The 23,090-nt window shown below is 43.7% G+C and overlaps 3 protein-coding genes across 5 annotated transcripts; 1 reads left to right on the plus strand and 2 right to left on the minus strand.

Moving 5' to 3' along the window:
* Positions 1–488: 488 nt before the first annotated feature.
* Positions 489–3,722, plus strand: LOC311359806 (receptor-type tyrosine-protein phosphatase V-like; the record flags this gene model as incomplete). Its single annotated transcript, XM_084479840.1, has 10 exons — positions 489–493; positions 586–685; positions 776–866; positions 964–1,040; positions 1,244–1,378; positions 1,622–1,744; positions 2,120–2,280; positions 2,861–2,996; positions 3,229–3,299; positions 3,452–3,722. 10 exons carry the CDS (start codon positions 489–491, stop codon positions 3,720–3,722), a joined length of 1,170 nt encoding a protein of 389 aa, XP_084335966.1.
* Positions 3,723–4,165: 443 nt separating this feature from the next.
* On the minus strand, positions 4,166–11,597 carry LOC311359472 (transcriptional regulator QRICH1-like). Of its 3 annotated transcripts, none has more exons than XM_084479495.1 (12): positions 11,053–11,597; positions 10,120–10,404; positions 9,939–10,034; positions 9,704–9,841; positions 8,745–9,512; positions 8,402–8,582; positions 8,028–8,182; positions 7,483–7,597; positions 7,005–7,113; positions 5,686–5,834; positions 5,491–5,581; positions 4,166–5,375 (listed from the first exon to the last, which is right to left on the minus strand). In XM_084479495.1, exons 2-12 carry the CDS (start codon positions 10,372–10,374, stop codon positions 5,189–5,191), a joined length of 2,244 nt encoding a protein of 747 aa, XP_084335621.1. In that variant the 5' UTR covers positions 10,375–10,404; positions 11,053–11,597; the 3' UTR covers positions 4,166–5,188. The 3 variants fall into 3 exon arrangements, with proteins under 3 accessions (XP_084335621.1, XP_084335622.1, XP_084335623.1); XM_084479496.1 differs by lacking the exon at positions 11,053–11,597 and adding an exon at positions 10,572–10,643; XM_084479497.1 differs by lacking the exons at positions 4,166–5,375; positions 5,491–5,581 and adding an exon at positions 6,286–6,376 and having other exon boundaries at positions 5,722–5,834.
* A 486-nt stretch (positions 11,598–12,083) lies between these two features.
* On the minus strand, positions 12,084–22,672 carry qars1 (glutaminyl-tRNA synthetase 1). The gene is made up of 23 exons (XM_084479494.1): positions 22,486–22,672; positions 21,866–22,016; positions 21,338–21,447; positions 21,162–21,237; positions 20,993–21,057; positions 20,820–20,873; positions 20,524–20,587; positions 20,370–20,441; positions 20,171–20,256; positions 19,971–20,057; positions 19,752–19,851; positions 19,567–19,645; positions 19,234–19,473; positions 19,034–19,126; positions 18,799–18,936; positions 14,088–14,175; positions 13,862–14,008; positions 13,570–13,671; positions 13,375–13,467; positions 12,923–13,053; positions 12,774–12,840; positions 12,554–12,679; positions 12,084–12,353 (listed from the first exon to the last, which is right to left on the minus strand). Exons 1-23 carry the CDS (start codon positions 22,594–22,596, stop codon positions 12,303–12,305), a joined length of 2,331 nt encoding a protein of 776 aa, XP_084335620.1. The 5' UTR covers positions 22,597–22,672; the 3' UTR covers positions 12,084–12,302.
* Between the last annotated feature and the right edge of the window lie 418 nt (positions 22,673–23,090).

A 23,090-nucleotide genomic window follows, 5' to 3' on the forward strand; every position in this document is an offset into this window, starting at 1 on the left:
TCTAACTCCAAACATGAGCGGCGTGTTGGGAGTTAGAAGGCTCTTGAATATGGTATATATTTGTAAGCATGTATTTATCTTTTGTCGTTTCATGCAAATCTCATTTGCAAGTTAATTTCCAGGTTCGAGTTTTTGTTCATGTTTTATGATTTATTCTTTTTTTTAAAGAAAAAAACCCGTACCGGGGGAGGGGATATACCTGCTACCTGAAGGCTTTTTCAGTTGTTCAGTCACTCCGTCAACAATGTTTTTACAATCACAACAAACACTATTGGTTAGAACCGGTATATTTCCTTTTACCTTTATTTATCCAGGTTTAACATATTGAGATTTAAAATCCTCCTTTTCAAGGGTGACCTGAGGCCAAGAGGGCTGCACAACAGGGCTAGGACCACTGGAATGACCGTTTGAGAAAAGTGCCACGAAACACCTTCTCTTCTTTCTAAACTTCAGTTCTATATAAAGTTTGGAGGTCCTCTCAGAGAGACATGAGGTAAGACCTGACAATTTGTTGTTCAAATGACTAGATGATTTCGTATCCTTCTGTTTAACAACACTGTAATACAACAATTATGTATTTCACAGAATTCGAACTTTCTCAAAAGCACACATTAGACAGGAATTCCAGCTACGATGTCAATCACTCGCTGTCAACGACAACAGGGGCTTTAAGCAGGAGTTTGAGGTACTGCAATACAGTGAAACCACCAGGAAAAATCTGAAAAAAACTGAAAGTCTGGGTAATAATTGTGTCCTTCGCCTCATTTCCATGAAGGAGCTAAATGATGTTGGCAAAGAACTGCCCACTAGGGCAGGGGAATTGGAGGTTAACAAGGGGAAGAACCGCTACCCCTACATCCTGCCATGTAAGTACCAAGTGTGTGTGTTGGGGGGCATTCAACCATTGCTTGATGAGTTGCTATTAAAACGCTCTCCATCTCTGTCATGTCTCCGGGTTAACAGATGACCACTGTCGGGTGAGGCTGTCCCTGCAGGACGCCCAGCCAAATGGCGACTATATCAATGCAAACTTTGTGCCTGTAAGAAATCCTCAAAAGACTTTCAATGGAATGATGGCTTCTCATTGCCATCCCTTGCCGTGCAGTATGACACCTGTCACTGCATCCAGGCGACCAAATGTGATTCATATGCCCTTGTTGTCTGGCTTCATGTGTTTCTTCTTGGAGCTCATGTGAGCCATTCTGTTTAGGAATCCCGTTGATCCATTGTGAACTGTGTGCAGGGCGGCAGCTCAGAGAGAGACTTCATCTGCACCCAGGGTCCCTTACGCAACACCATGGCTGACTTCTGGAGGATGATCTGGGAGCAGAACGTCAGTATAATTGTCATGGTGACCACCCTGCGGCACAAGGACGTGGTGAGAAAACAACACTGTACTCCATCTGGATTGAGTGGGATAGTGCTGTTTAATAAGAATCAGGGGCCTGACCCTTTTTTCTACACTTTCCCTGTTTCTCTTTTCCTGGGGTTTCTTATTCCCAGTGGAATCTCCTGTACATCTCTAATTTCATGGAGGCTTCTTCCCACCCTTCTCCTTATTGATGAATTACCGTGATAAAGGTCAGACTGACACCCCAAAATGTTTTCTTTACCTCTCTAGGTGCTATGTGATCAATACTGGTCTAAGGCCAGAGGAACTGTTTATCATGGGGCTTTCCAAGTCAACACGGTGTCTTGCAACCAGGGTCCACATGTTTCCATCACCACCATTAATCTGAAACAGGTAACATAAAATGGCCCATTTATCATCTTCCATCTACCAGCAATAGTTCATACTGGCACAATCTATCGATCAAAACGTTTGGGCAGGATAAAGTGGTTCCGTTTTTACAGCTGAAAGATTCCAATGTCCATGAGCAATATGCCTTTGGATAAAAATGAAACACCCGGATGGAAGTTATCGGGACATTACCCCTGCCTGTTCACTCACGACAAGTCATTACGGATGAGTGTATCTATTAATAGTACAAATATAAACAATGTGGATTAATAAATGTTACATTTTGCTGCATGACGGATTCTATTGGCAATAATGTGTCTGGACTTGTCCTGTAGTCTAGCAAATGAACCATTAATATTTACACAAAATGTTTTTCAGAGAGGATATCCAACAGAAAAAGTAATTACACACTACTACTACCCTTCCTGGCCCGACCGGGGGGTCCCCAGAGACACCTTAGCACTCTGTGGTCTAGCTGAGCATGTGCGGCAGCAGATAGAAGCAACTCCGCGTCTGGGGCCTGCTGTAGTGCATTGCAGGTATGACCATCAGACAGTGGCCCGTGACCCCATTGCGTGGTCTAAAAATGTTTGCGACCCCTACTTGAACATTTGTGTACAAAAGGTTTTTGTAGTATTAATATTTTTTCAACATCAACATCTGCCGGACATACATATCAATGTCCAGTTGAACTTAATCCCATTGCTTTACTATACACTTAAGTGATTAGTAGTGGTGATCCTGGCTATGGATCATTAGGCACTCAGTTTGTATATGCAGGCCCAGCACCAGCGACTGTCATTACAAATGTAGCTTAACTGGACATTATATAATCCTATTATGTGACTGTCGATAACGTTTAAAACCATCCAAAAGTTAATTCATATTTAACATATGGCAGCAGGCGAGATATCATGAAAGAGGAGGCTCTGATTGCTCTGTCATTATGTACTAATCAGCCCATCTAAAATATAAAATGAATGAAAATGAATGACCAATACAGTATCAGACAATGCCAAAGGGATAGGTGAACGTATCACATTATTCATCCAAATCCCTTGGTTAACCAAAAATATGCTTTCATTTCTTCAAGTGCACAATTATTTTGACACATTTCAGCGCCGGCGTTGGCAGATCGGGGGCATTTGTAACGCTGCTGTGGCTGATGCAGCTGTGTGAGCGCGGCGTGAGTCCGGACATCCGGGCGGCTGTGGAGGACCTGCGGATGCACCGGCTGTGGATGGTCCAGAACGTGGTTGGTACGCTTTGATCAACTGCTAGAATATAATTATCACTAACGTGTCAGTATGTGGTTATTAACACAACAGGAGAAACAAACAAGGAGAAGAAAACAATTAAAAAACATGTCACATGTGGCATGTTGTGAATGCTTTCTGTTGATCGGTAAACTGTCAGATTAGTGTGAGACTGAAAGTATGTGTGGAATGCACAGCTAAGCTTTCCTTTATCACCTGTTTATTTTGAAGGAGCAGTATGTACTGGTTCATCAATGTTTGCTCAACTGGCTGAGCAAAGGCATGGTGGCAAATCTTGACAGGTGAGAATTAAAAAATGCTGCCCTCTGAAACTCCCGTACACATTCCAGCAATGGATCATCATCCAACCGAATGACGAGCAATTAAACGCAATTTCATAAGTCACAAAAGTGTTTGAACCCAGTCTGCCACGCATCCCTCCCCACCACCCCAGCGGTCCACAGAGTCAGGGAGTGCCACCCAACAGCGGCCGGAGTCATGTCCGCACCCGGGGCTCATCGGGTCAGGGGAGCAGAGCGAGAAGGAGCCATCAGCATCAACCACCAAGAGCTCAGCCCGACCGATCACCGAGCATCGTTCAACAGCTTCTGGACCCCAGGAACCTACTGAGGAGATTACTGCCTGCTTCTCTTCAGCTTCCACAAACGTCGTCAGAACCCAAACCAACAAACCAGAACTTTGCAAATGTCCCCACCAAGCCTTAGTCGAAAGACACTTCTCAGATTTGTACCTAAATAAAACCTGTCATTTTTCTTTACTGGGCGGAATGTTGTCATTTGAGACGATGTTCCATATGGGCTGGATAGGAGGCCTTAGGGCGAGAGGGCGCCAATACCCTGAGCTACAACATTGTGTTATGGAGGTTAAACCTGTTCATCCTGCCAAACTGGTTCCTGATGGGTGGATATACTAAAAGAACTGTGGGAATACTGCCTGGTATACAATTCTAAAACTTATTTTTTTATAATTTGTCTCCATTAACATATATATATATATATATATATATATACGTGATTACCTTTATTTTTAAACCTTGCTCCCTTTGTTCATGTTTGGATCATAATTATGTAATCACTAACATAATGTGCATTATGGACGAAAAAAAAAAGAAAAGCAACAACTCCCAGTATAGCGGCTGTACAAAAAGGTCATGTTTCAAAAACACACAGGCACTACCATTCTCCTTAGATGACTTATTACAGTACACAAAGGTTGTTTGAGTATTATACATTATAGAACAATGAGCGCCAACCTATTTTAAGTCTTTGAGTCTTTTTTTTCACTTGCCAAATTATCGTCCGTTATGATACAATGGACCCCTCTGACAGAAACGTCTTGGGTCTTGCAGCAGGAGATCCAGAAACAGTCCTTTCTGTTTGTTCCCTGCTGGGGGTCCTCTCTGTGGCAGCGCTATGTAAGTGCAGGTCGTTCCAACGAGGTCCGTGTCTTGGGAGACATGGGATGCCAAATAGTGCTACGGCCTCAAGGGAATTGATCCAAAGGAAAAAGTCAGCAGGGTTCAACCCTTCTGGATGTCGGGGACAGTTTAAGGTTTGCAGACCAAGTCGGCTAACAGAGAATCAGGGCATCCTCGAGAGGGTGATCAGCATCCTATATATGGCTACTTGGTTCAGTCCATATACGGCCGAGGCATTTGCTGTAACAGAACGATGAGCAAGGCAGGGGTGTGAACAAACTGAACAGTTAAAAAAGGATAGAACATGTAGATGGTGGGTGAATAGATCAAAAGCAGCATGGAACAGGCAAACAAGTGAAATTATATACGCAATATATTACAGATAAAAAACTAAGAAAATGTACATTAATTCTAGACTATTGGTAAGCAAACCAACAGTTATTATGATTTTAAATTAACAAGTTCAGGTCCAATAAAAAAAAAAAATTAAAAGAAGATTACGGTAGCAATACTGCATCCTTTGGCAAAGAAAAAACAGGAATAATCGGGACTGCAGGGTTATCCCCAAAAGAAAGGCAGAACCTGCCAGCTGCGTATTCCGTCTGTGCATGGTCCACAAGTGCATCAGGATATGCAGACAGGGTGATTGCAAACAATGTCCATGTCCTAACCCTAACCCTTCGAAAGAGGACAAGGGAAGGAACCCGGCTGGATGTTCATGAGTCAATGGTGTAGTGTAATGGCCACATTTCCTTATTGCAAGTTGACGATCATTGTGATGGCTTCCTGGATCTCCCGGACGACCAGGATGCGGGCGAGCATGTGCTCCAGCTGCTCTCTGACGATGGGCTGGGTGGAGTACCAGATGGGGCTGTTGGGCGCCACCACAGGCTCGGGGGTTAGGTAGAAAGTGTCGTTGCGGCCCTTAGCGCTTTGTGGACTGAAGAGAAACAGCAGGAAGGGAAAGAAGAGATTCAGATCAGAACGACATTCACAACGTACAATGGATGACTCCGGCCCCAGCTACATGATGTTCTTTTATTCTCCATAATCACCATTTGAAGAGGTAGAAGTCATAGAGCTTGATGGGACAGCGTAGCGGGCTCTCTGGGTCCTCCAGCTGCTCAGAGTACATGTCATCCGTCACTGCGACACAGACATTGAGACATCGTCATCAGCCGTCATAGCAGGTGATGTCAGGGCTTTGTCGACTCAAGGCTGCACACAGTATCACCGGAGTGGTGGCTCACCTTTCTGCCCTATGAACCTCTCGGTGGCCTTCAGGTACCGGATGCTGGTGCTCTTGTCTTTGGGGTTGTTCGGACTCTTCCGGGTGTGCCTCAACACCTTGGAGAAGGCAACCTTAAGATGCTGTTCCACTGTCGTCAGGTGGAAATACCTGGGCAGAAATGGTGAAGAGGTAAAACAAAATGGTTTAGAAATCACAGAGTGTTGGTGTCTTAGGGAATTCACAACTGCTGCATTTTAGTAGTCTTCAACTACCCCCAAAAAGTAGTCACCCAGATTAATGATAAAAGACAGACAATGATAAATACTCATTAAAAAGTTCTAAGATACAACCGATTAAGGGTTCAGTAATGTAGGAGGGACCAACCTGGGGGAAGGTGAAATAGAAGCTGTTTACAAAAGAGTCGTGATCTGATTGGAGTAAAACTCCAGCAAGCTTGTCTGAGCTGGAGGTACTGTTTGACTGCAGGAACAAAGTTCCTGGTTTCTAAAAGGGATAGCGGGAGTCTTTTCCTCTCTAAATACCTTAAATCTGTTCATTTAACACAATGGATAAAATGATTGTTCAATCAAATCTATGTTCAACAACAAGTTACTTCCACCTTTGGTCTCTAGGGCCCGTGTCCACATTGTATTGGTGGCAGAAATGTGCTGGCATGGCGCTGGGAAGCACTGGGATGAAGCTTTTGTGGACTGAAAAAAAAAGAAGCTGCATCTCTGAGATTTGTATCTATGACAACTAGTCACGCCTGCTCCTTCGCTCTTAGCCTAACATTGTAGCGATAACTTCTTATGCATCCATGAGTGATAAGCCACGTCTTCAGACACAAACATCACGGTTATGATTTGTGAAAGCAACTGACTTGTAGAGTCTATAATCAATATGTATCAACCTACTCTATTCTGTAATTAAATCTTCGTTTGATAGTTTTCTGATCTTTATTTTGTGATTGAGTGACTGGGAGAAAGCAAAAGTGATGACAGCATCACGTTTCGGAACAATTCAGAGACTATCAACCTGAAGAGGTTGATAGCCTAGACAGAGCCTAGGCGTGTCTCGACTATTAACCTGAAGAGGTTGATAGCCTAGACAGAGCCTAGGCGTGTCTCCCATTTGGAAACAGTTCAAGAGAGGCGGAGGCACTCAGAAAGGTTGAAGGTAGGCTGTAGGTTCATTGCCACCGTTTTATTTCTGCACCATGCTTAGACCACAGAGGATTGATTAGTCTACAACAATACACTAAGACGATGGTCTTGATGGTCGACTGTTCTGTGAAACCCCTGGAGAGTGTGTGTGTGCGCGTTTGTGTGTGAGACTTACTTAGTGTTAAAGAACATTAGCGTTGTGAGTAATGTCGAGGGGGAATGTGCTCCTAGTTGTTTACACTCCCACAGCATCTCCTCCGTTACATGACTTGGAATGACGTAGCCTGAAAGAGGCAGGCATAAGAAGGGTCTTCAATCCTGGCCGACAGACATCGATCAAACTACTAATACATATTGCTGTCCATAATTTAACACCACTGGGATGTGATAGAAGTGTGCGAGTAAAGAACCATGATATGGAAATGCTGCATTTCCTAATAGAATGCAGGAAATTTTGTTTCTTGTGCCAATCACTACTGATTATGTGAAATGTAAAAAATACTAATGAATCAAGATGTTGGAAGGGATCTGTAGAATTGTTCCTGTGTTACTTCATGCTACTTATTTGAACAATTTGAGGAGATGGTAGTGGGATGCAGAGTACAGTTTGTGGCTCATCTATGATCCTTTCATAGATCTTACGGCTCCCTCACCTAAGGGGTGGACCGACGGTCTCCATGGCTCGAGTATCTGGTGCAGACTTTGAGAGAAGCGAGTGTAGTACGAGTCTGAGAAAACGTCATCCACACGACCATTATCAAACAAATACTGGGAAGACAGAGCAAAACCAGGAAAGAGTAATGAGCTGGATGGTCTCTGTCAGTTCATCCAGAGGTTGGACCAGCAGCACAGATACCAGACATATCTGGACATTGTATTGTGTCTGTTACTATACCCTTCAGTGAATGATCCTCACATCCTAAAATAGTATATAACAGCATGGAAAGAAATACTGGGAAGGTTAGAAAGGAAATGTGTGCAGCCACTCAAGTTAACTACGCTTCCTACGACCTTGTATTGGCCAGGCGGTTTGCTATTACTGTTTACTTATTGTTTCAAACGGCGTTTACAATTTGACCAGGGTCTCCTGTATATAATACCAGTGCTTTAACCATCTAAGCCACAATCCTTCAAAAGGAAGACTGGATAGAAAAAGGGTTGAGAGACAACTCAGTGTGTGTACAACTAAGAGACTCACTTTCTGTATGCAGAGGAAGACGTAATAGAGGACGTCAGCTTCGTACGTCTCTCCCTCAAGCCCGCGGGTCTCCTGCGTCATCAGCGACAGAGCCATGCTGAGCTCGGCCACCGCGGAAGACACCAAGTCCTCCTGGAAGCGCAGCGCCTGGCGACCTACACACAGACAGGACCATCAGTCATTCATCTTGAGTGCCAAATGGGCCGTCGCCAAGAACGATCCTTCATCTATTCACAGGGATGATGTGCGTGTGTACTGATTACACAAATAGACAATGTGAAAGGAAGCCATCCTGTCTGTCAATATTTTGCCTATAACCCTGGTGTTCAATAGTTAATATGCGTGTTAATTAATTGATATTCATGGACACTCACGCCCAATAGGTGCAAGCTTATTTGCCTCCGCTTTGTCCATCTCTGCGTTTTTCCTCTGAGCCCAGAGCCGCCACACCTCCAGGCCCTCTTCTGGCTTCAGAGAGGCGGGGAGCAAAAGCTCTTGGACCTGCACTTGATGCTGGCCTTGGCCGTCCACCTCTGTGACTGAGATTGTCTGACCCTAAAGAAAAACACACAGCACTTTTCTACTATAGCCCAGCAAGAAGGATGCATCTTAGCCAATATCCAGGAGATCTGTAGTGAAATACCACAGTGCAGAAGACAGGACTGACAGCATGTGGCTGCCAGACCCACATGAGTAGAAGACTGAGCGTTTCCTTGCCTGTAGATGTTGTGTTTCCTGGCCCGGCAGCCCCTGTGTGTGCAACACTTGCTGCTGCGGGTCCCAGATAAGGGACTGTGTGGTGTTGGGGTAGCCTTGCACCGCTACTGGGATGTGGATGTTGCCATTCATCAACTGGGCAGGGAACAGCGTGTTGGCAGCCAGTGTATGCACCACCTCCTCCTGGCCACCCATAATCCCAGATGTCGTTATGCTGGAGACTGCCTGTGCCGTTTGGCTCTGACTGGTCGACAGCTTGAGTTTGTCATTCTCAATCGTGATTTGTGTTGGCATTGTGGTCATCGTCGTAGTGTTTGCTCCCGCGACCTGCACGGTTCCATAGGCCTCCTGAGGAATGGCGATGTGCGTGACTTGATCCCGGCCCCCGGGGCCAGAAGGGGCCGAGTAGACCGGGATGGTCCACGTCTCCCCCGTCGGACTAGTGATGGTGCCGGTGGCGCTGTAGAGGTGGGAGCTGTCCACGGTCAGGAGGTCTGGCCGCAGGGACACGTAGCTCTGCTGCTGGCCCTGGCCCTGTGGGATAGCCAAGACGGTGGCTAACTGCTGCCCGGGCAGGGCATAGGACACTGTGATGGGCATGTCCACCTTGCGCTTTTTGGCTGGCTGCAGCACTCCGACTCCGTGGGCAGCAGCGGTTCCAAGCACTCTCCTCTCCGTATTGTCCAGCTGCGAGGGAGATAGCGCCCCCACTGTCTGAATCTGGATCTGCTGCCCTCCTGCCACGGCTGCCACCAGCTGAGCTTGAAGCTGAAGCATGAGACATACAAGGAAGGAAGGAAGAATTCACTGCATTTATATAGCGTAAAGCACTTCAGCTTACATTAGGCCCTCAAATAAGGTTTAAATAATTCCCTGATGTCCCACATGTTTTGTTGTAGAAAGCTGTAAAATCATGAGTTGACATTGCAGAGCCATCAGTAGAGGGTTGATGATGATACCTGCTGGTGCTGTTCTTCTGTAAGGTCTCCAGGCTGAATGAGCTGAGCAGTAGTCAGACCCTGTAGCTGTTGATGGGAGCCTGAGGGCACCTGAAGAACCTGGCCAAGCATCTGCTGCTGTTGTCCCTGGATCTGCACCTGAAAGGAAGAGCATTGGAGTGAGCTTTGGAAGTATATAACTGCACATTAGGAGACATTATTTTACAAAAAAGGAAAGGATGAGGAAGACACTTACTTGAACTATCTGATGCTCAGCATTCACCTGTACAGACTGCTGCTGTACTGTGGACTCCGGAATCTGCTGTTGCTGGGGCTGGACCTGCACTTGAACCTGCATTGCCACAAACACAGGCATGTCAGTGTGTAATGCAAAAGATAAGTGCCTGCACACAAAGTAAAACAGATGGGATTTTTACCGGGCAAGCCAGTTCCAGCAAGGAACCTGCCACCTCTGTACTGTCGGTGTAAATGCAGTTTGTTTCTTGTTGGTAGACCATGGTGGATGTGGTGGTCGTGGCATCGCCCCCTTGCTGGCTGAACTCCTGCAGTGCATCCGGTCCCTTGTTGGCCAAAGACTCCAGAAACTCTTTCATACGGTGTTGGGGAACACTGCGAGCTTTCTGCCTCACCAGCTCCTCATAGGAGCCGGAGCCATCCAGAGAGTTATTCATCACTGCTCAGCAAGTTTACCGACAAACCAACTGCAAAATAACATACACAAAGAGAATGTAGATTCAGTTTAACGATGTTTCAAATAATATCCAGCTTTGTGATGGGAATAGCAAAGCAAGTAATGACATGGTAAAATTACGGCTATTATTGTTTACAATAACACAAAGTGATCGGGTAACGTCGGCTGGGTGTTTACTTATTGAACTTCATCCATCTACATTGTAACACCGAGAGCATTAGGAAGGGGTTAAATTTAGTTCTCCTTATATGAGCTTGAGCAAAAGCGCGGTTCCCTTCTGAATGGGACAACCGTATTCCAGGAGCAGACCGTAAGTAGGGGCTGCAGACCGTAAGGACATGTCAACGTGGGTTCGTCAACACGAGAGGGATCGTCGTTACATGCACGATTTAATGATATGGCGAAATGCAGACTTTGCTCGCTCGCTGTTTGACAGCTGCAGAACAAGCTAATGAATGGTAGAAGGCTAACTAAGTTGCCGCGTGCTGTTTAATGGCAACAACATCTCGACATTGAATGCAACACGAGAAGCATGTGTTGACTGCAACAGACGATGCATTTCAGTGTGCGGGTTAGAGGAGGGACTGAACTAAAGGGATAATCAAGTCCCGGTAGCGTCGCTTGCAGGGGAGCTAACGTTAGCTAGCGCGTTAGCTACCTCTCTTCCTGCACCGGGCCAACGCTTGGGGCTGCCTGGTACTGCTTCTCTCCTTGAAGAGTCTTTCTTCTTTTTCCAGAAAGTATGGGTATAAAGAATCACAAACGTATGCGTATTTGGTTGTTTTTTTAATCGTTGAATTAGAAAATACCCTATATTTTCTAGTATTGAACACTCATATTGCGCTCGGCGCCATCTTACAGTGTCTTACAGTATATTTAGACCAATGGGAATGCGATTTAGAGCTCACTGTTGTTGTCGCGATGTTACCCCATGTTTTTTATCGCGACAACCAGCACTTAGATGTGTGTGTTTTAAAGGGGCAATATCAGCACACCCGTGGTAATGTTATCAATGATGAACGAAGACTCCAGTCAGCCTTAAACTGCAGTAGTGGAAGACTGGATACTTTCAGTGGTTCACTGGCTTCTGAATCTTTAAGGTAGTCCACAGGAGATGTGAACAATTCAGTGGCGTTTACTGGCTACAGACAGTTGAGTTATTCCAACGCACTTCACTGAGTGGTCAACCCATGACTAATTAAGTGACTAATGTAATACTAATGCTGAAACTAGTAAAATAAAAAAATATGCGTGCATAAAGTGGATGGATTCATGAATATTATTACAATTTATGTGCCCTATTTACTTTGGACCTTACACATTGGTCTTTAGACAGAATAAAGGCATTGCATACTTCTTTTATTTGAGGTCTTCTGTGAAATTGGCATTTGTGCCACCTCAAAGGCTACAAAAACACTGTTCTGTATTTGACAGCACCCTAGTAAGAAAACCAGAACACAGTTGAGCACCAACATTATGTAACATCTTGAAACTTGAACTTGAAGGACCCCAACCTATGATAAAAGGTACATTCATTTAACAAAACAGAAAAATAAATTAAATATTCTTGCAGCAGATGGAAAAATGCTTCTGGTAACTTGTGTGAGGCTAACTTCCAAATGCATAAGGCTTATCAAATGGATTGATATCCCAGCAGTTTGTCCTCGACAATACTAAATATATATGTCGTTTTTTCCAGGCAGGAAAATAAAATTTTTATTATGTCACTTTTGAAACAGTTAAGAAATATACCCACTGATAAATACAACAATATTTGGTTAGAATTAGTCTCGTCATATGTAGTTAAGTTTCAGTTGATGTTCCAAAGTGAATGATGCAAACAAGCGTAGAAAGCAGAGGTTTTTGCGGGCCGATGGGAAGCAGGATGTGCAACAAGATCTCAGTCCATCAGATCTTCCCAGGATCTTCCTTCAGGGTGACCGTTCGGTTGAACACCAGCTGGAACAAACACACATCTTTACATTACTCACAGTTCATGTTACATGTTACAGATGTCTAAGATGGTAAACACTGATTTAGAAGTAAAAATATTCTGAATAGCTATTATTAACAGCTGTATTAGCAGAAACCGGAACAGCAAAAATGTAACACTTGAATAGGAAGTCTTTGAATATCAAACACAGGAATTCCCATAATACCTTGTCTGCTGTGCTGTCAGGGTCCAGGGAGAAGTATCCCATCCTCTCAAACTGGAATCTGTCTAAAACCTTTGCTCCTGCGACTGAGCGGTCAACCAAGGCACTGTTGATCACCTCCATAGAATGCTGAGTGAAAGGAAAATAATGTTATCAGAAAACATTTCTGAATCCTCTTTCACCAAATATGTCCCCTTTTCAACAACACAATACCAATACTTACAGGGTTGATGTCACTCAGGAATCCCCCAGGAACTTCTGACGGATCCTCTGGATTTTTGTGTAAGAACCTACAAGATAGGCGCCACCAGTTAGACAAGCCTGCACACATGCGTGTTGTGGTGTGGTGGGTGTGTCTCTTATAGGACTTACAGCCTTTCATAGAGGCGCACTTCACACTTGAGTGGCTGGCTGACCCAATGGATGAAAGCCTTGGGTTTCTCTTTAGCTTCAGTTGAAACACAGCAGCTCACCTCCAACTCTACCACTTTACCTTGAGCATCCTAGCAAGAGTGGAGCATAATTGGTAGGGTTAGATGGAAATAGTGGCATAGAATAACAATAAGGGAAAAAAATTAAATTCTACAGATATTTCATTTTGGCTTTGTCGAAAGGTTCATTTGTATTTACTCTAATTAATAAAATAGTTTGAATGTATTTTGGTTAATGTTGTTTAGCTTCATTATAATTAGTATCTCCCTAATCAACGCCTCCTAACCATCCCTTGAAAGAAATACCCCATCCTTTCTTTCTTTCCTGCTTTTTGCTTAACAGTTAGATGGTGTCATCAAATGTGGGCCTGTAGGGCTAACCAAAAGACTCACCTTGATGACCTTTTGCACAGAGATGACATAGCCAGCATGTCTCAGGCCTACTGGCTGGTCTGGAGTCAAACGCTTGTAGCCCTTTTCCATTACCTAAATGCAAGAGGTGCAAGTCATCCATCACAATCCTAGTTACACAAATAAAACAGTAATTGTAGTGAGTTCAAAGTGTACACAACACGCTTTCTCTCTGACCTCTCTGAAGTCACTCTGTTCAATGAAGACAATGTTTGTAAATGGAACCACATGGCTTCCTTTAGCCTCATCGGCAGGGAAGTTTGGAACTTGGACATCAGACTGAAAAAAAGAGTTGAAGGGAGATTAATCATCCAAATATTTGTACATTTTGGGTAAAAAAAAAAGAATGATTAACTCAACATGCCATGTAATTTTACTTTCAGTTTTCCTCCAAAAAATAGCTTCTTGTCGGACAAGTAAAGTGAAAGAAAACCAATTGGTAGGAAGGTATTCCTCAGTCCATCCATACCTTTAAGTCTGCGGAGCGGTTGGTGATTGTGACTTTCAGGGGTTCCAGGACGGCCATGGCCCTCGGTGCCGTGTCGTTCAGAACATCTCTCACACAGGACTCCAGCATGTGGGGCTCCATGGTGACCTGGGCAACCGTTACTCCCACCTGCAATAGGAACTGGTTAAGTACCAGGGCAATTCATTTGTGAAGACCTCATTTGTTGTGATGTTTCCTAGCTGCATACCCTGGCACAGAAGTTGTTGATGGCCACAGATGGAAAACCTCTCCTCCTCAGTGCAGTTAGCGTGAAGAGGCGAGGATCATCCCAGTCTCTAGAGTAAAAAGCATGGTCGAACATGAAGGGTGGACCAATCATGATTCAACACCTTTCTCACACATTCCATACCCACACTGAAATACAAAGTTTAAAACAATGTAACCATACGTATGGAAGGTGTGAACTATGTTATGAGTAATTCTTTAAAAAAATCATGTCATGCAGATAAATGGTGTGTTTGTATATAGGCAAGGCAAGGCAACTTTATTTATATAGCACTTTTCATACACAAGGCAGACTCAAAGTGCTTCACATATAAACATTGTCATACAATAAAAGAAAATAATAGATAATTAAAAAGTAAAATAGATAGAAAATAAAAGGCAAAGTTTAAAAAAAAAACATTTTAGAAAGACAAAGTTAAAAAAAAAAATGCATTTTAGAAAGTGAGAAAATAAAGGCAAAGTTACTAATAAAATAAAAAATAGAAGCATTGTAGATTTAAGATTTAGCAGAAAGCTAAAGCAAACATAAAAGTCTTCGGTCTTGTTTTAAAAGCTGTCAGAGTTGGGGAAAGTCTTAAATCCTCAGGGAGTTTATTCCAGCTATTTGTTGCATAGTAACTAAATCCTGCTTCCCCATGTTTCGTGTTGACTCTGGGGATAATTAACAGATTGGTCTCAGAGGATCAGTGGCCTAGAAGGCTTATGTAGTGGAAGCATATCAGTTAAATATTTTGGCCCTAAACCATGTAGGGATTTATAGGTTAGCAACATGATTTTAAAATAAATTCTCTGACATACAGGGAGCCAATGTAACGATTTAAGAATTGGTGTAATATGTTCAAATCTTTTGGTCTTTGTTAGAACTCCAGCAGCACCATTCTGAACAAGCTGTAGTTGCCTTAGAGTTTTTTTTGGGAGAACTGTAAGGAGACCATTGCAGTAATCAAGCTTGCTAGTGATAAAGGCATGTACAAGTTTTTGTAAGTCTTCGGTAGACATGAGCCCTCTAAGTCTTGCTATGTTTTTAAGGTGACAATATGCAGATTTTGTAACTGATTTGATGTGACTGTCGAAATGTAAATCTGAATCCATGATAACCCCTAGATTTCTGGCTTTGATTGAGGTTTTCAGGGACAGAGAGTGAAGGTGTTGGGTAACTTTAAGCCTTTCGGTTTTAGCACCAAATACAATTATCTCGGTTTTGTCCTCATTTAGTTGAAGGAAATTTCGACACATCCAGTCTTTGACTTGCTCAATGCACTGGCACAACATATCTATGGGCTGATAGTCATTTGGTGATAGCAGCGATACATTTTGATACAGATTTGCGTGTCATCAGCATAGCAGTGATGGTCAATATTGTTATTTTGCATGATTTGCCCTAGTGGGAGCATGTAGATGTTGAATAGAGAGGGTCCTAAGATCGAACCTTGTGGGACTCCACATGTCACGTTTGTTGATTCTGAAACAAAGTCGCCAATGGAAACAAAGTAGTTCCTATTTTGTAGGTAGGACCTAAACCAATTTACGACTGCCTGAAAACCCCACCAAGTTTTCTAATCTGTCCAAAAGTATTGTATGGTCTACAGCAGTGGTCCCCAAACTACGGCCCGCGGGCCGGATACGGCCCGCCTCCACATTTGACCCGGCCCCTTGAACAATTTCCAATATCAGAGACGCATTACCTCCCCCCCTCCCCCCCCCCCCGCAATATTATTTTTTCAGTCGGGCCACGCGATCGAGACCAATGCACGCATAGAACTGGGTGAAGTGAGCCTCCCCGACTGAATCCCTGAAATGTTTCCTCATGTCAATAAAGCTCATTTGAATTGAATTATGACGCTAAAAAAATGTTGCTAACGACCTCACTGTCTTTGCCCTAATCATAAAACGTGAACCTACCCCCCCCCCCCCCCCCCCAGAACGGAATAATGGCAAAAAGGTTAGGTAAGAGAAAAATTGATTCAGAATGCAGGGTATTTAACCTGCAGTGGACACACGATTATTTTTTTGTTCAATGCAAAGAAAAGGCTGTTTGTCTGATCTGTCAAGAGGCCGTGGCGGTATTCAAAGAATACAATCTGCGCCGACATTATGAATCCCATCACAAAGACAAGTATGATAGCTTGCGAGGCCAAATGCGAGCAGACAAACTAGCAAAGCTAAAAAGTGGACTGTTAGCTCAGCAGACTACATTTGTACGCCAAACTCAGCTGAACCATTCATCTGTTCGTGCCAGCCTCCGTGTTGCTCAACTGATAGCAAGCTGCGGTAAACCTTTCACTGAGGGAGAGTTTGTCAAGAAATGTCTGAATATTGTCGTGGAGGAGGTGTGTCCCGAGAAGAAAGATGTTTTTAATGCCGTGAGTCTGTCTTCGAGTACAATCACCAGACGCGTTGAAGAAATTGGGGGTAATGTATATGCCCAGCTGCAGCAGAAGACAAAAGAATTTGACTTTTTTTCATTAGCACTTGATGAGAGCACGGACGTGCAAGACACAGCGCAGCTTCTTATTTTTATTCGTGGAGTTAGCGCACATTTTGACATGTGCGAGGAGCTGGCAGCCCTCCAAAGTCTGAAAGGCACTACGACGGGGGAGGATATTTTCGGCAAAGTATGTCAAACCATCGAAGAGTTGGATCTGGACTGGGCAAAGCTTGCCAGCATCACGACTGACGGGGCTCCGAGTATGGTGGGCGCGACTCGGGGTCTGATAGGACGCATGAACCGGGAGATGGAAGAGCGGGGTCTCACCGCCCCGCTACAAGTGCACTGCCTAATTCACCAGCAAGCACTGTGCTGCAAAGTGTTGAAGTGGGATTCTGTCATGAAGGTGGTGGTATCATGCATAAACTTCATCAGAGCAAATGGACTTAAACACAGGCAGTTCCAACAATTCCTGTCTGACCTGGAGTCTGTGCACGGAGATGTATTATACTACACAGAGATCCGATGGCTGAGCCGCGGCAGAGTTTTGAGGCGTTTTTACGAGCTGCTACCTGAAATTAACGCATTTCTTCATTCAAAAGGCAAAACGGTCCCAGAGCTGATCGACCCAGAATGGAAATGGCACCTCGCATTTTTTACAGACGTGACAGAACTGCTGAACGGCCTTAACTTGCAGCTACAAGGCCAGGGGAAACTCATTTGCGACATGTATTCCCACATAAAAGCATTTGAGGTGAAACAAGCGCTGCTTTTGGAGCAAGTGAAAAAGCACAACTTCACCCATCTCCCTGCTACCCAAAAGCTTTCTGCAGAGAAACCAGCGGTCCCGTTCCCAGCTGAAAAGTGTGTGGAAGCACTAGAAATGCTGAAGGCGGAGTTCGGTGTGCGATTCCGTGAACTACATGTTCATGCAAAAGAAATCCGTCTTTTCCAGAACCCCTTTGTTGCCGACATCGATGAAGCCCAGCCTTCTTATCAGTTTGAGCTGGCCGAGTTACAGAGCTGTGATGTTCTGAAAGACTCATTCAAGCCCACCAGTCTCATTGACTTCTATGCCGCCCTCCCTCAAGACACGTACCCTAACATAAAAAAACACGCAATGAAGATGTCCACAGTTTTTGGCAGCACGTATATCTGCGAGCAAACCTTTTCACGCATGAAACACCTGAAAACTCAGAGGAGATCAAGATTGACAGATGAACATCTGCATCAGTGTTTGAGACTGGCTGTGACTAGAATGGAACCTGACATTGAACTTCTCACCAGCCAGATGCAGGCCCACAGTTCACACTGATGAACATACAGTACATAGGTAAGCTCACTATAAAAAATCCATCTCCACAACCATACTTGTATTGAAATGTATTGTGCTGTGTAGGTGCTGTATCACTTAGTTTGGTTTCTCAGCCTGCTTGCTTTGTGTTTTTCAGGGGGAAGTTGATGAGAGAGAGCAAACACTGGTGTCTACTAGGCTATAATACTGGAACTTACACAACTGGACTATAAGGAAAGAACACAAGAACTTTGAGAGACTGCTCATATGAGTCATTTAAGAGATTTTGCTGTGACAACTGAAGCTGAACTTTTACCAAGATTGTGCACAGCACAATAGAAGCATTGTTTCTGTGAAGAACCCAGAGAGGGTTATTTGGGTATTCATAATACTGTTATTACATATTTCCTGACTTTTTTTCTGTGAAGAACCCAGAGAGGGTTATTTGGGTATTCATAATACTGTTATTACATATTTCCTGACTCTTTTTCTGTGAAGAACCCAGAGAGGGTTATTTGGGTATTATTGATTTCATAATACTGTTATTACATATTTCCTGACTTTTTTTCTGTGAAGAACCCAGAGAGGGTTATTTGATTTTTATTGATTTCATAAATAGTGTTATTATATATTTCCTGAGTTAAATTTTTCTGTGAAGAACACAGAGGGGGTTATTTGATCTCAGAAAGGGTTATTCATATTTGCTTATGTGTGGCTTTTTGGAAAACAATAAATTCTTACATTTAGGCACCACTGCGATCGTCACACTTTTTCTGTTACAAACTGACCCGGCCCCCCATCAGAGAAGGGAAAAGTTATGTGGCCCTCACTGGAAAAAGTTTGGGGACCCCTGGTCTACAGTGTCAAATGCAGCACTGAGGTCTAGTAGCATTAGTATTGATATATATATATATATATTTAAGGGTTTATAAGGGTTGACAGACATCTTACCTGACAACTCCTGTCTCTACCAACTTGATGATTTTCCTCTTGGATACAACAGTGTAGGTGAGGTTCAACCGTCCGTATTCCCACTGCACTGGGCAGTAGACATCCAGAGCATTGCATAGCCAGAAATACGAGGACCGTCTAAAAATGAACAACCAACAATTGATCAACCCAAAAATGTAATCGTGAATAAATGGATGGTCAACTCTACTGGCCAACCAAGAGTCACACTACATACCTTGCCTGGAACTCCTTGGTACAAAGTGAATGTGTGATATTCTCAATAGAGTCACACAAGCAATGAGTGTAGTCGTAGGTTGGGTAGATACACCTGGAGGAGTGTGAAAGGAAAGTTATTGCCATAATTTGCACATTAAGTGTTGTAACACAGAAGATAAACCGAAAAGATGATTGGTTAAACAAGAACAATATATGCACCATGCATCTCCTGTCCGATGATGTGGGGTGTATTTAATCCGGTAAGCAACAGGATCCATCTTCCCATCTTCCATGACCATCTTCATCCTCAGTGTCGCCTCCCCCTCGGCAAACAGCCCTTTCTTCATCCTCTGGAACAAGACCAGCGACTCCTCCATGGGGCGGTCTCTCCATGGGGATGGGGGGGCGTTGTGGCCCTTTAGCTCCTCCCCCCGCTGGTGGCACACGTAGGCGTGACCTCTGAAGGTGTACAGAGGAAGGATGCTGACCTATTCTACCCGTATACCTGAAGAGCATCACACACTGGCACACCACCACCACTGTTTGACTCACCTACGGACAAGATCCACCGCAAGGTCATACAGGTGCTGGAAGTTGTCCGATGCGTGGGTGATTTGGTGTGGTTCGTAACCTACGAGATACCAAACATTAATGGTCACCGTTTTATTTTTCTAATGTTTATAGGTTTGGCATATAAACATTAGAAAACGAGCTCAGCTCAACAAACACAGACTCACCGAGCCACCCCACCATGTCCTTGATGGCAGTGAAGTACTTCTCTTCCTCCTTCTCTGGGTTTGTGTCATCATACCTCAGGAAACAAATCCCATCATTGGCCTGTAAAAGGAGGGCGATAACAGTATAGTCACAAGACGAAGAAGGGGGCGGGCTCAACGTAGCAAAGAGGGCATCTGACATAGCATGCCATCAAACTGGGTCTAGACAGAACGTGGTACCTTTGCATAACCAAAATTGAAGTTGATGGCTTTGGCGTGTCCAATGTGGAGGATACCGTTAGGCTCAGGAGGGAAGCGGGTACGAATCTTAAAACAAAATGAAAATATGAAATATACACGTGATAAAAATCGCTAAATCCATATATTTCCCCTAGTATCATATTACATTTTCTAAATATTACAAAGGTAGTCTCCTTCACCTTTCCACCGGTAATCTCCATGTGCTTTTTAAGCAGGTCCATGGTATTTGGCGTAACCACATAGCCCTCCGTCTTATAGTTCTCACCTGCAAGAACAAGATTGGAGTGAGAGGTTAACATATGGACCAACCCTGATCCCAACGATGGGGTCTGGGGAACAATGGAGAGAGATGTAATAAAAGTAGTAGAAATTATTAACCGGTTTTATGGAACTTCAGCGCCTCTCCCCTCAGTTGCTCCATTAGAGATTTCCCTTCAGATTGGACCTCGCCTAACGACGAATGACAGATTAAACTCTCTTCTTCACATACAAGCAACACATTTACTTGTCCTTAAGGAAAGCTTGACCTCACCATTGACTGCCACCTCTTCTTTCTTCACCTTCCCCTCACTCTCCGAGGTTTTCGCTTTCTGAGGCTGCATGAGAAGGATGAGAGGTTACCCATGGCTTACAGTGAAGAAGGGTTTTCATCATCCTACAGTTCATACTAGGGTTGGGCGATGTCCCCTAAATTGGCAGTTGACGATGTTCACAGTAAAACATCATGATGGAGGGGGGGGGGCTCTCCATCGTGATGTCGGTCAGCCATCACGATGGACGATGACATTGTCCATCGGCACACCCCTAGTTCATACTGCAGGGGCTCACCTTGGTCTTCTTTTCTAGGTCAGCCTCTGTTTTGGCGCCCAATAGGTGTAGAACCTACAATAACAAGAACATTTAATAATTAAGGCGTACACAAGCACAAGCACCGAATGTAGTCACATACAGAATAAAAGTTCCCACATTGCAACTGGTAAACAATCCTTTCTGAAACACACCTGCACGTCCACCTCATTCTTGATGATCTTTCCATCGGCCCACTTAAGAGCAGCGCGTGCTTCTCCTGAAGGGGGTACAAAGATTATCGATGCCGCCTCTTTGTTAAGTGATTTACAAGTAATTTAAACAGACAGACACTTTTTATCTTGAAGGAGTCTGAAAGCATACCCATGAGCAGCCCCATGTTGTAGCGGTACCGCTCCTTTAACAGAAGTTCCTTGTGTTTGTTGATCACCACTTCCACCTGAGAAGAATGCAGTGTTAGATCACAGAGCAAGGCTAATAAATACCTGGGGTTCCCTGGAAGTCTGTTATGCAAACGTCTGCTATGCCTGGCTATTTACCGCTTCCTCGATCTGCTCAGGGGTGATCACCACACCCACGCCGCAGACATTCTCAAACTCTGCCTGATTGATGGGGTCCTGAGGATGGTTCTTCACAAACTCAAGAGCAGCTAGAGACAGGACCAGAGCAGCGAGTTTATAACTATGTATACTTTATATGGACCGCAGACCTATGAAATTATAAAATGTTCTTTATTTATCACCAAGGGAACACACTTATAACTAGATTTGCCACAAACATTTTAGATATTGTCATTTACGAGTAATACCTAACGATTCCAGAAAATGATCCTGTAGTTTGGGAGGCACTAGCTGGACAATGACAGCAGTCGTACCAACAAGGGGGATTGTCATTGGGCATCAGTTTAATCTGTGATGCCAGTGTCTTTTTTTTAAATAATAATAAAGTAAGTAATAAATAAAAGAAAGTAATAAATAAAGTAAATTTGTAAAAATCTTCTAGTGTGACAAAACAAAAGTGGCCTCCAAAATGGCCTTTCTTCGTTATGATAATGTCATTGTAATTACCAGCTAGTTGAAGTTCTGTAGATATTTTGTGCTGGGCAATGTGGTCTGAGAGAAATGTCAGGCGTTTGGTATCTTTGAGACGGGATGCCATGCTGTACAGCATTGTTCCCATGGCTTTGTCCACTCCTGTGGCTCCATTGACAACCTGGGCCTATTGTATCAGTTGTATTGATCAGTTGTAAAAAGGAAAAAGTTGATTCAAGGTAAGAAATCATAGAAAAAGTAGTAAAACACATGTTTAGGCGCCAGTGTATAATAGTATATTCATTATAGTCTACTGCAATACTATGACAAAAATAGGAGAAGTAACGTAAGACAAATATGAAATATGTAGCTGTTATAGTTGCTCAGAAAGTGTTGACACAGATGTCGTGTATCTACAGGAACAACGTCAAAATGAAAGTGAATATATTCGCTGCGATAATCAATGTTACTTTAAAAAGCAAATCTGACTACAATTATACTTATTATTAGATTACCTGAAACGCAACATCATTCCATGACATACAATTTAAATCAAGAAGTAAAACCAAAAGAGCATAGGGTAACGTTGTTTATGACCAGAAACGTGTGGTGGAGAGAACATCAAAGTAATGTCTCAGTTTACGAATATGGATTACCTGGGCAATTGCATCCTTAAGAGCCGAAGTAAGCGCTTCGTTCTTCAATGTTTCTTTTGCTTTTTGTTCACTGAGCCCAATGGAAGTGAAAAGTGTCACTGTATCCGCCATTTTTCAGCGCACACACCTACCACACTACAGCCAGATCGACACGCCGCTATAGCCCTTTACCGGCCGGATCGGTCACTTCCTCCACCACCAGGGGAAAGACGACGATGCATGTAAATTCACCAATCATGGTGCTTTTTGGGAATACATCTACCAATAGCCAAGGAACTGGGTTGCGCAGTTTTACTGAAGGAGCCAATCAAAAGTTGTGTTGACATCAGTAGGGGAGGGACCAAATCATAATGTGTGTAATGTTGCGTCAGATCCAGAGATGTTGCAAGATCCTTTTAAAACATTGCGTCTTATCAATCGAACATTTTTACAAAGAAAGTGTCCAATGAATATAACTTCTTAAATCATTCGTACAATATAATAAAACACTGAACATCGTTACAGGGAGTTGCACTTCAGTCAAAAAGACACAAACTCATTGCAAGGTTTTTGTTGGCCATCAATATGAACGCTTATTACACCGCGAAACCTTTTTGAGTCCATCT

This window comes from Micromesistius poutassou, assembly GCF_964030765.1.
Source record: "Micromesistius poutassou genome assembly, chromosome: 15".
Classification (NCBI taxonomy): Eukaryota; Metazoa; Chordata; class Actinopteri; order Gadiformes; family Gadidae; genus Micromesistius; species Micromesistius poutassou.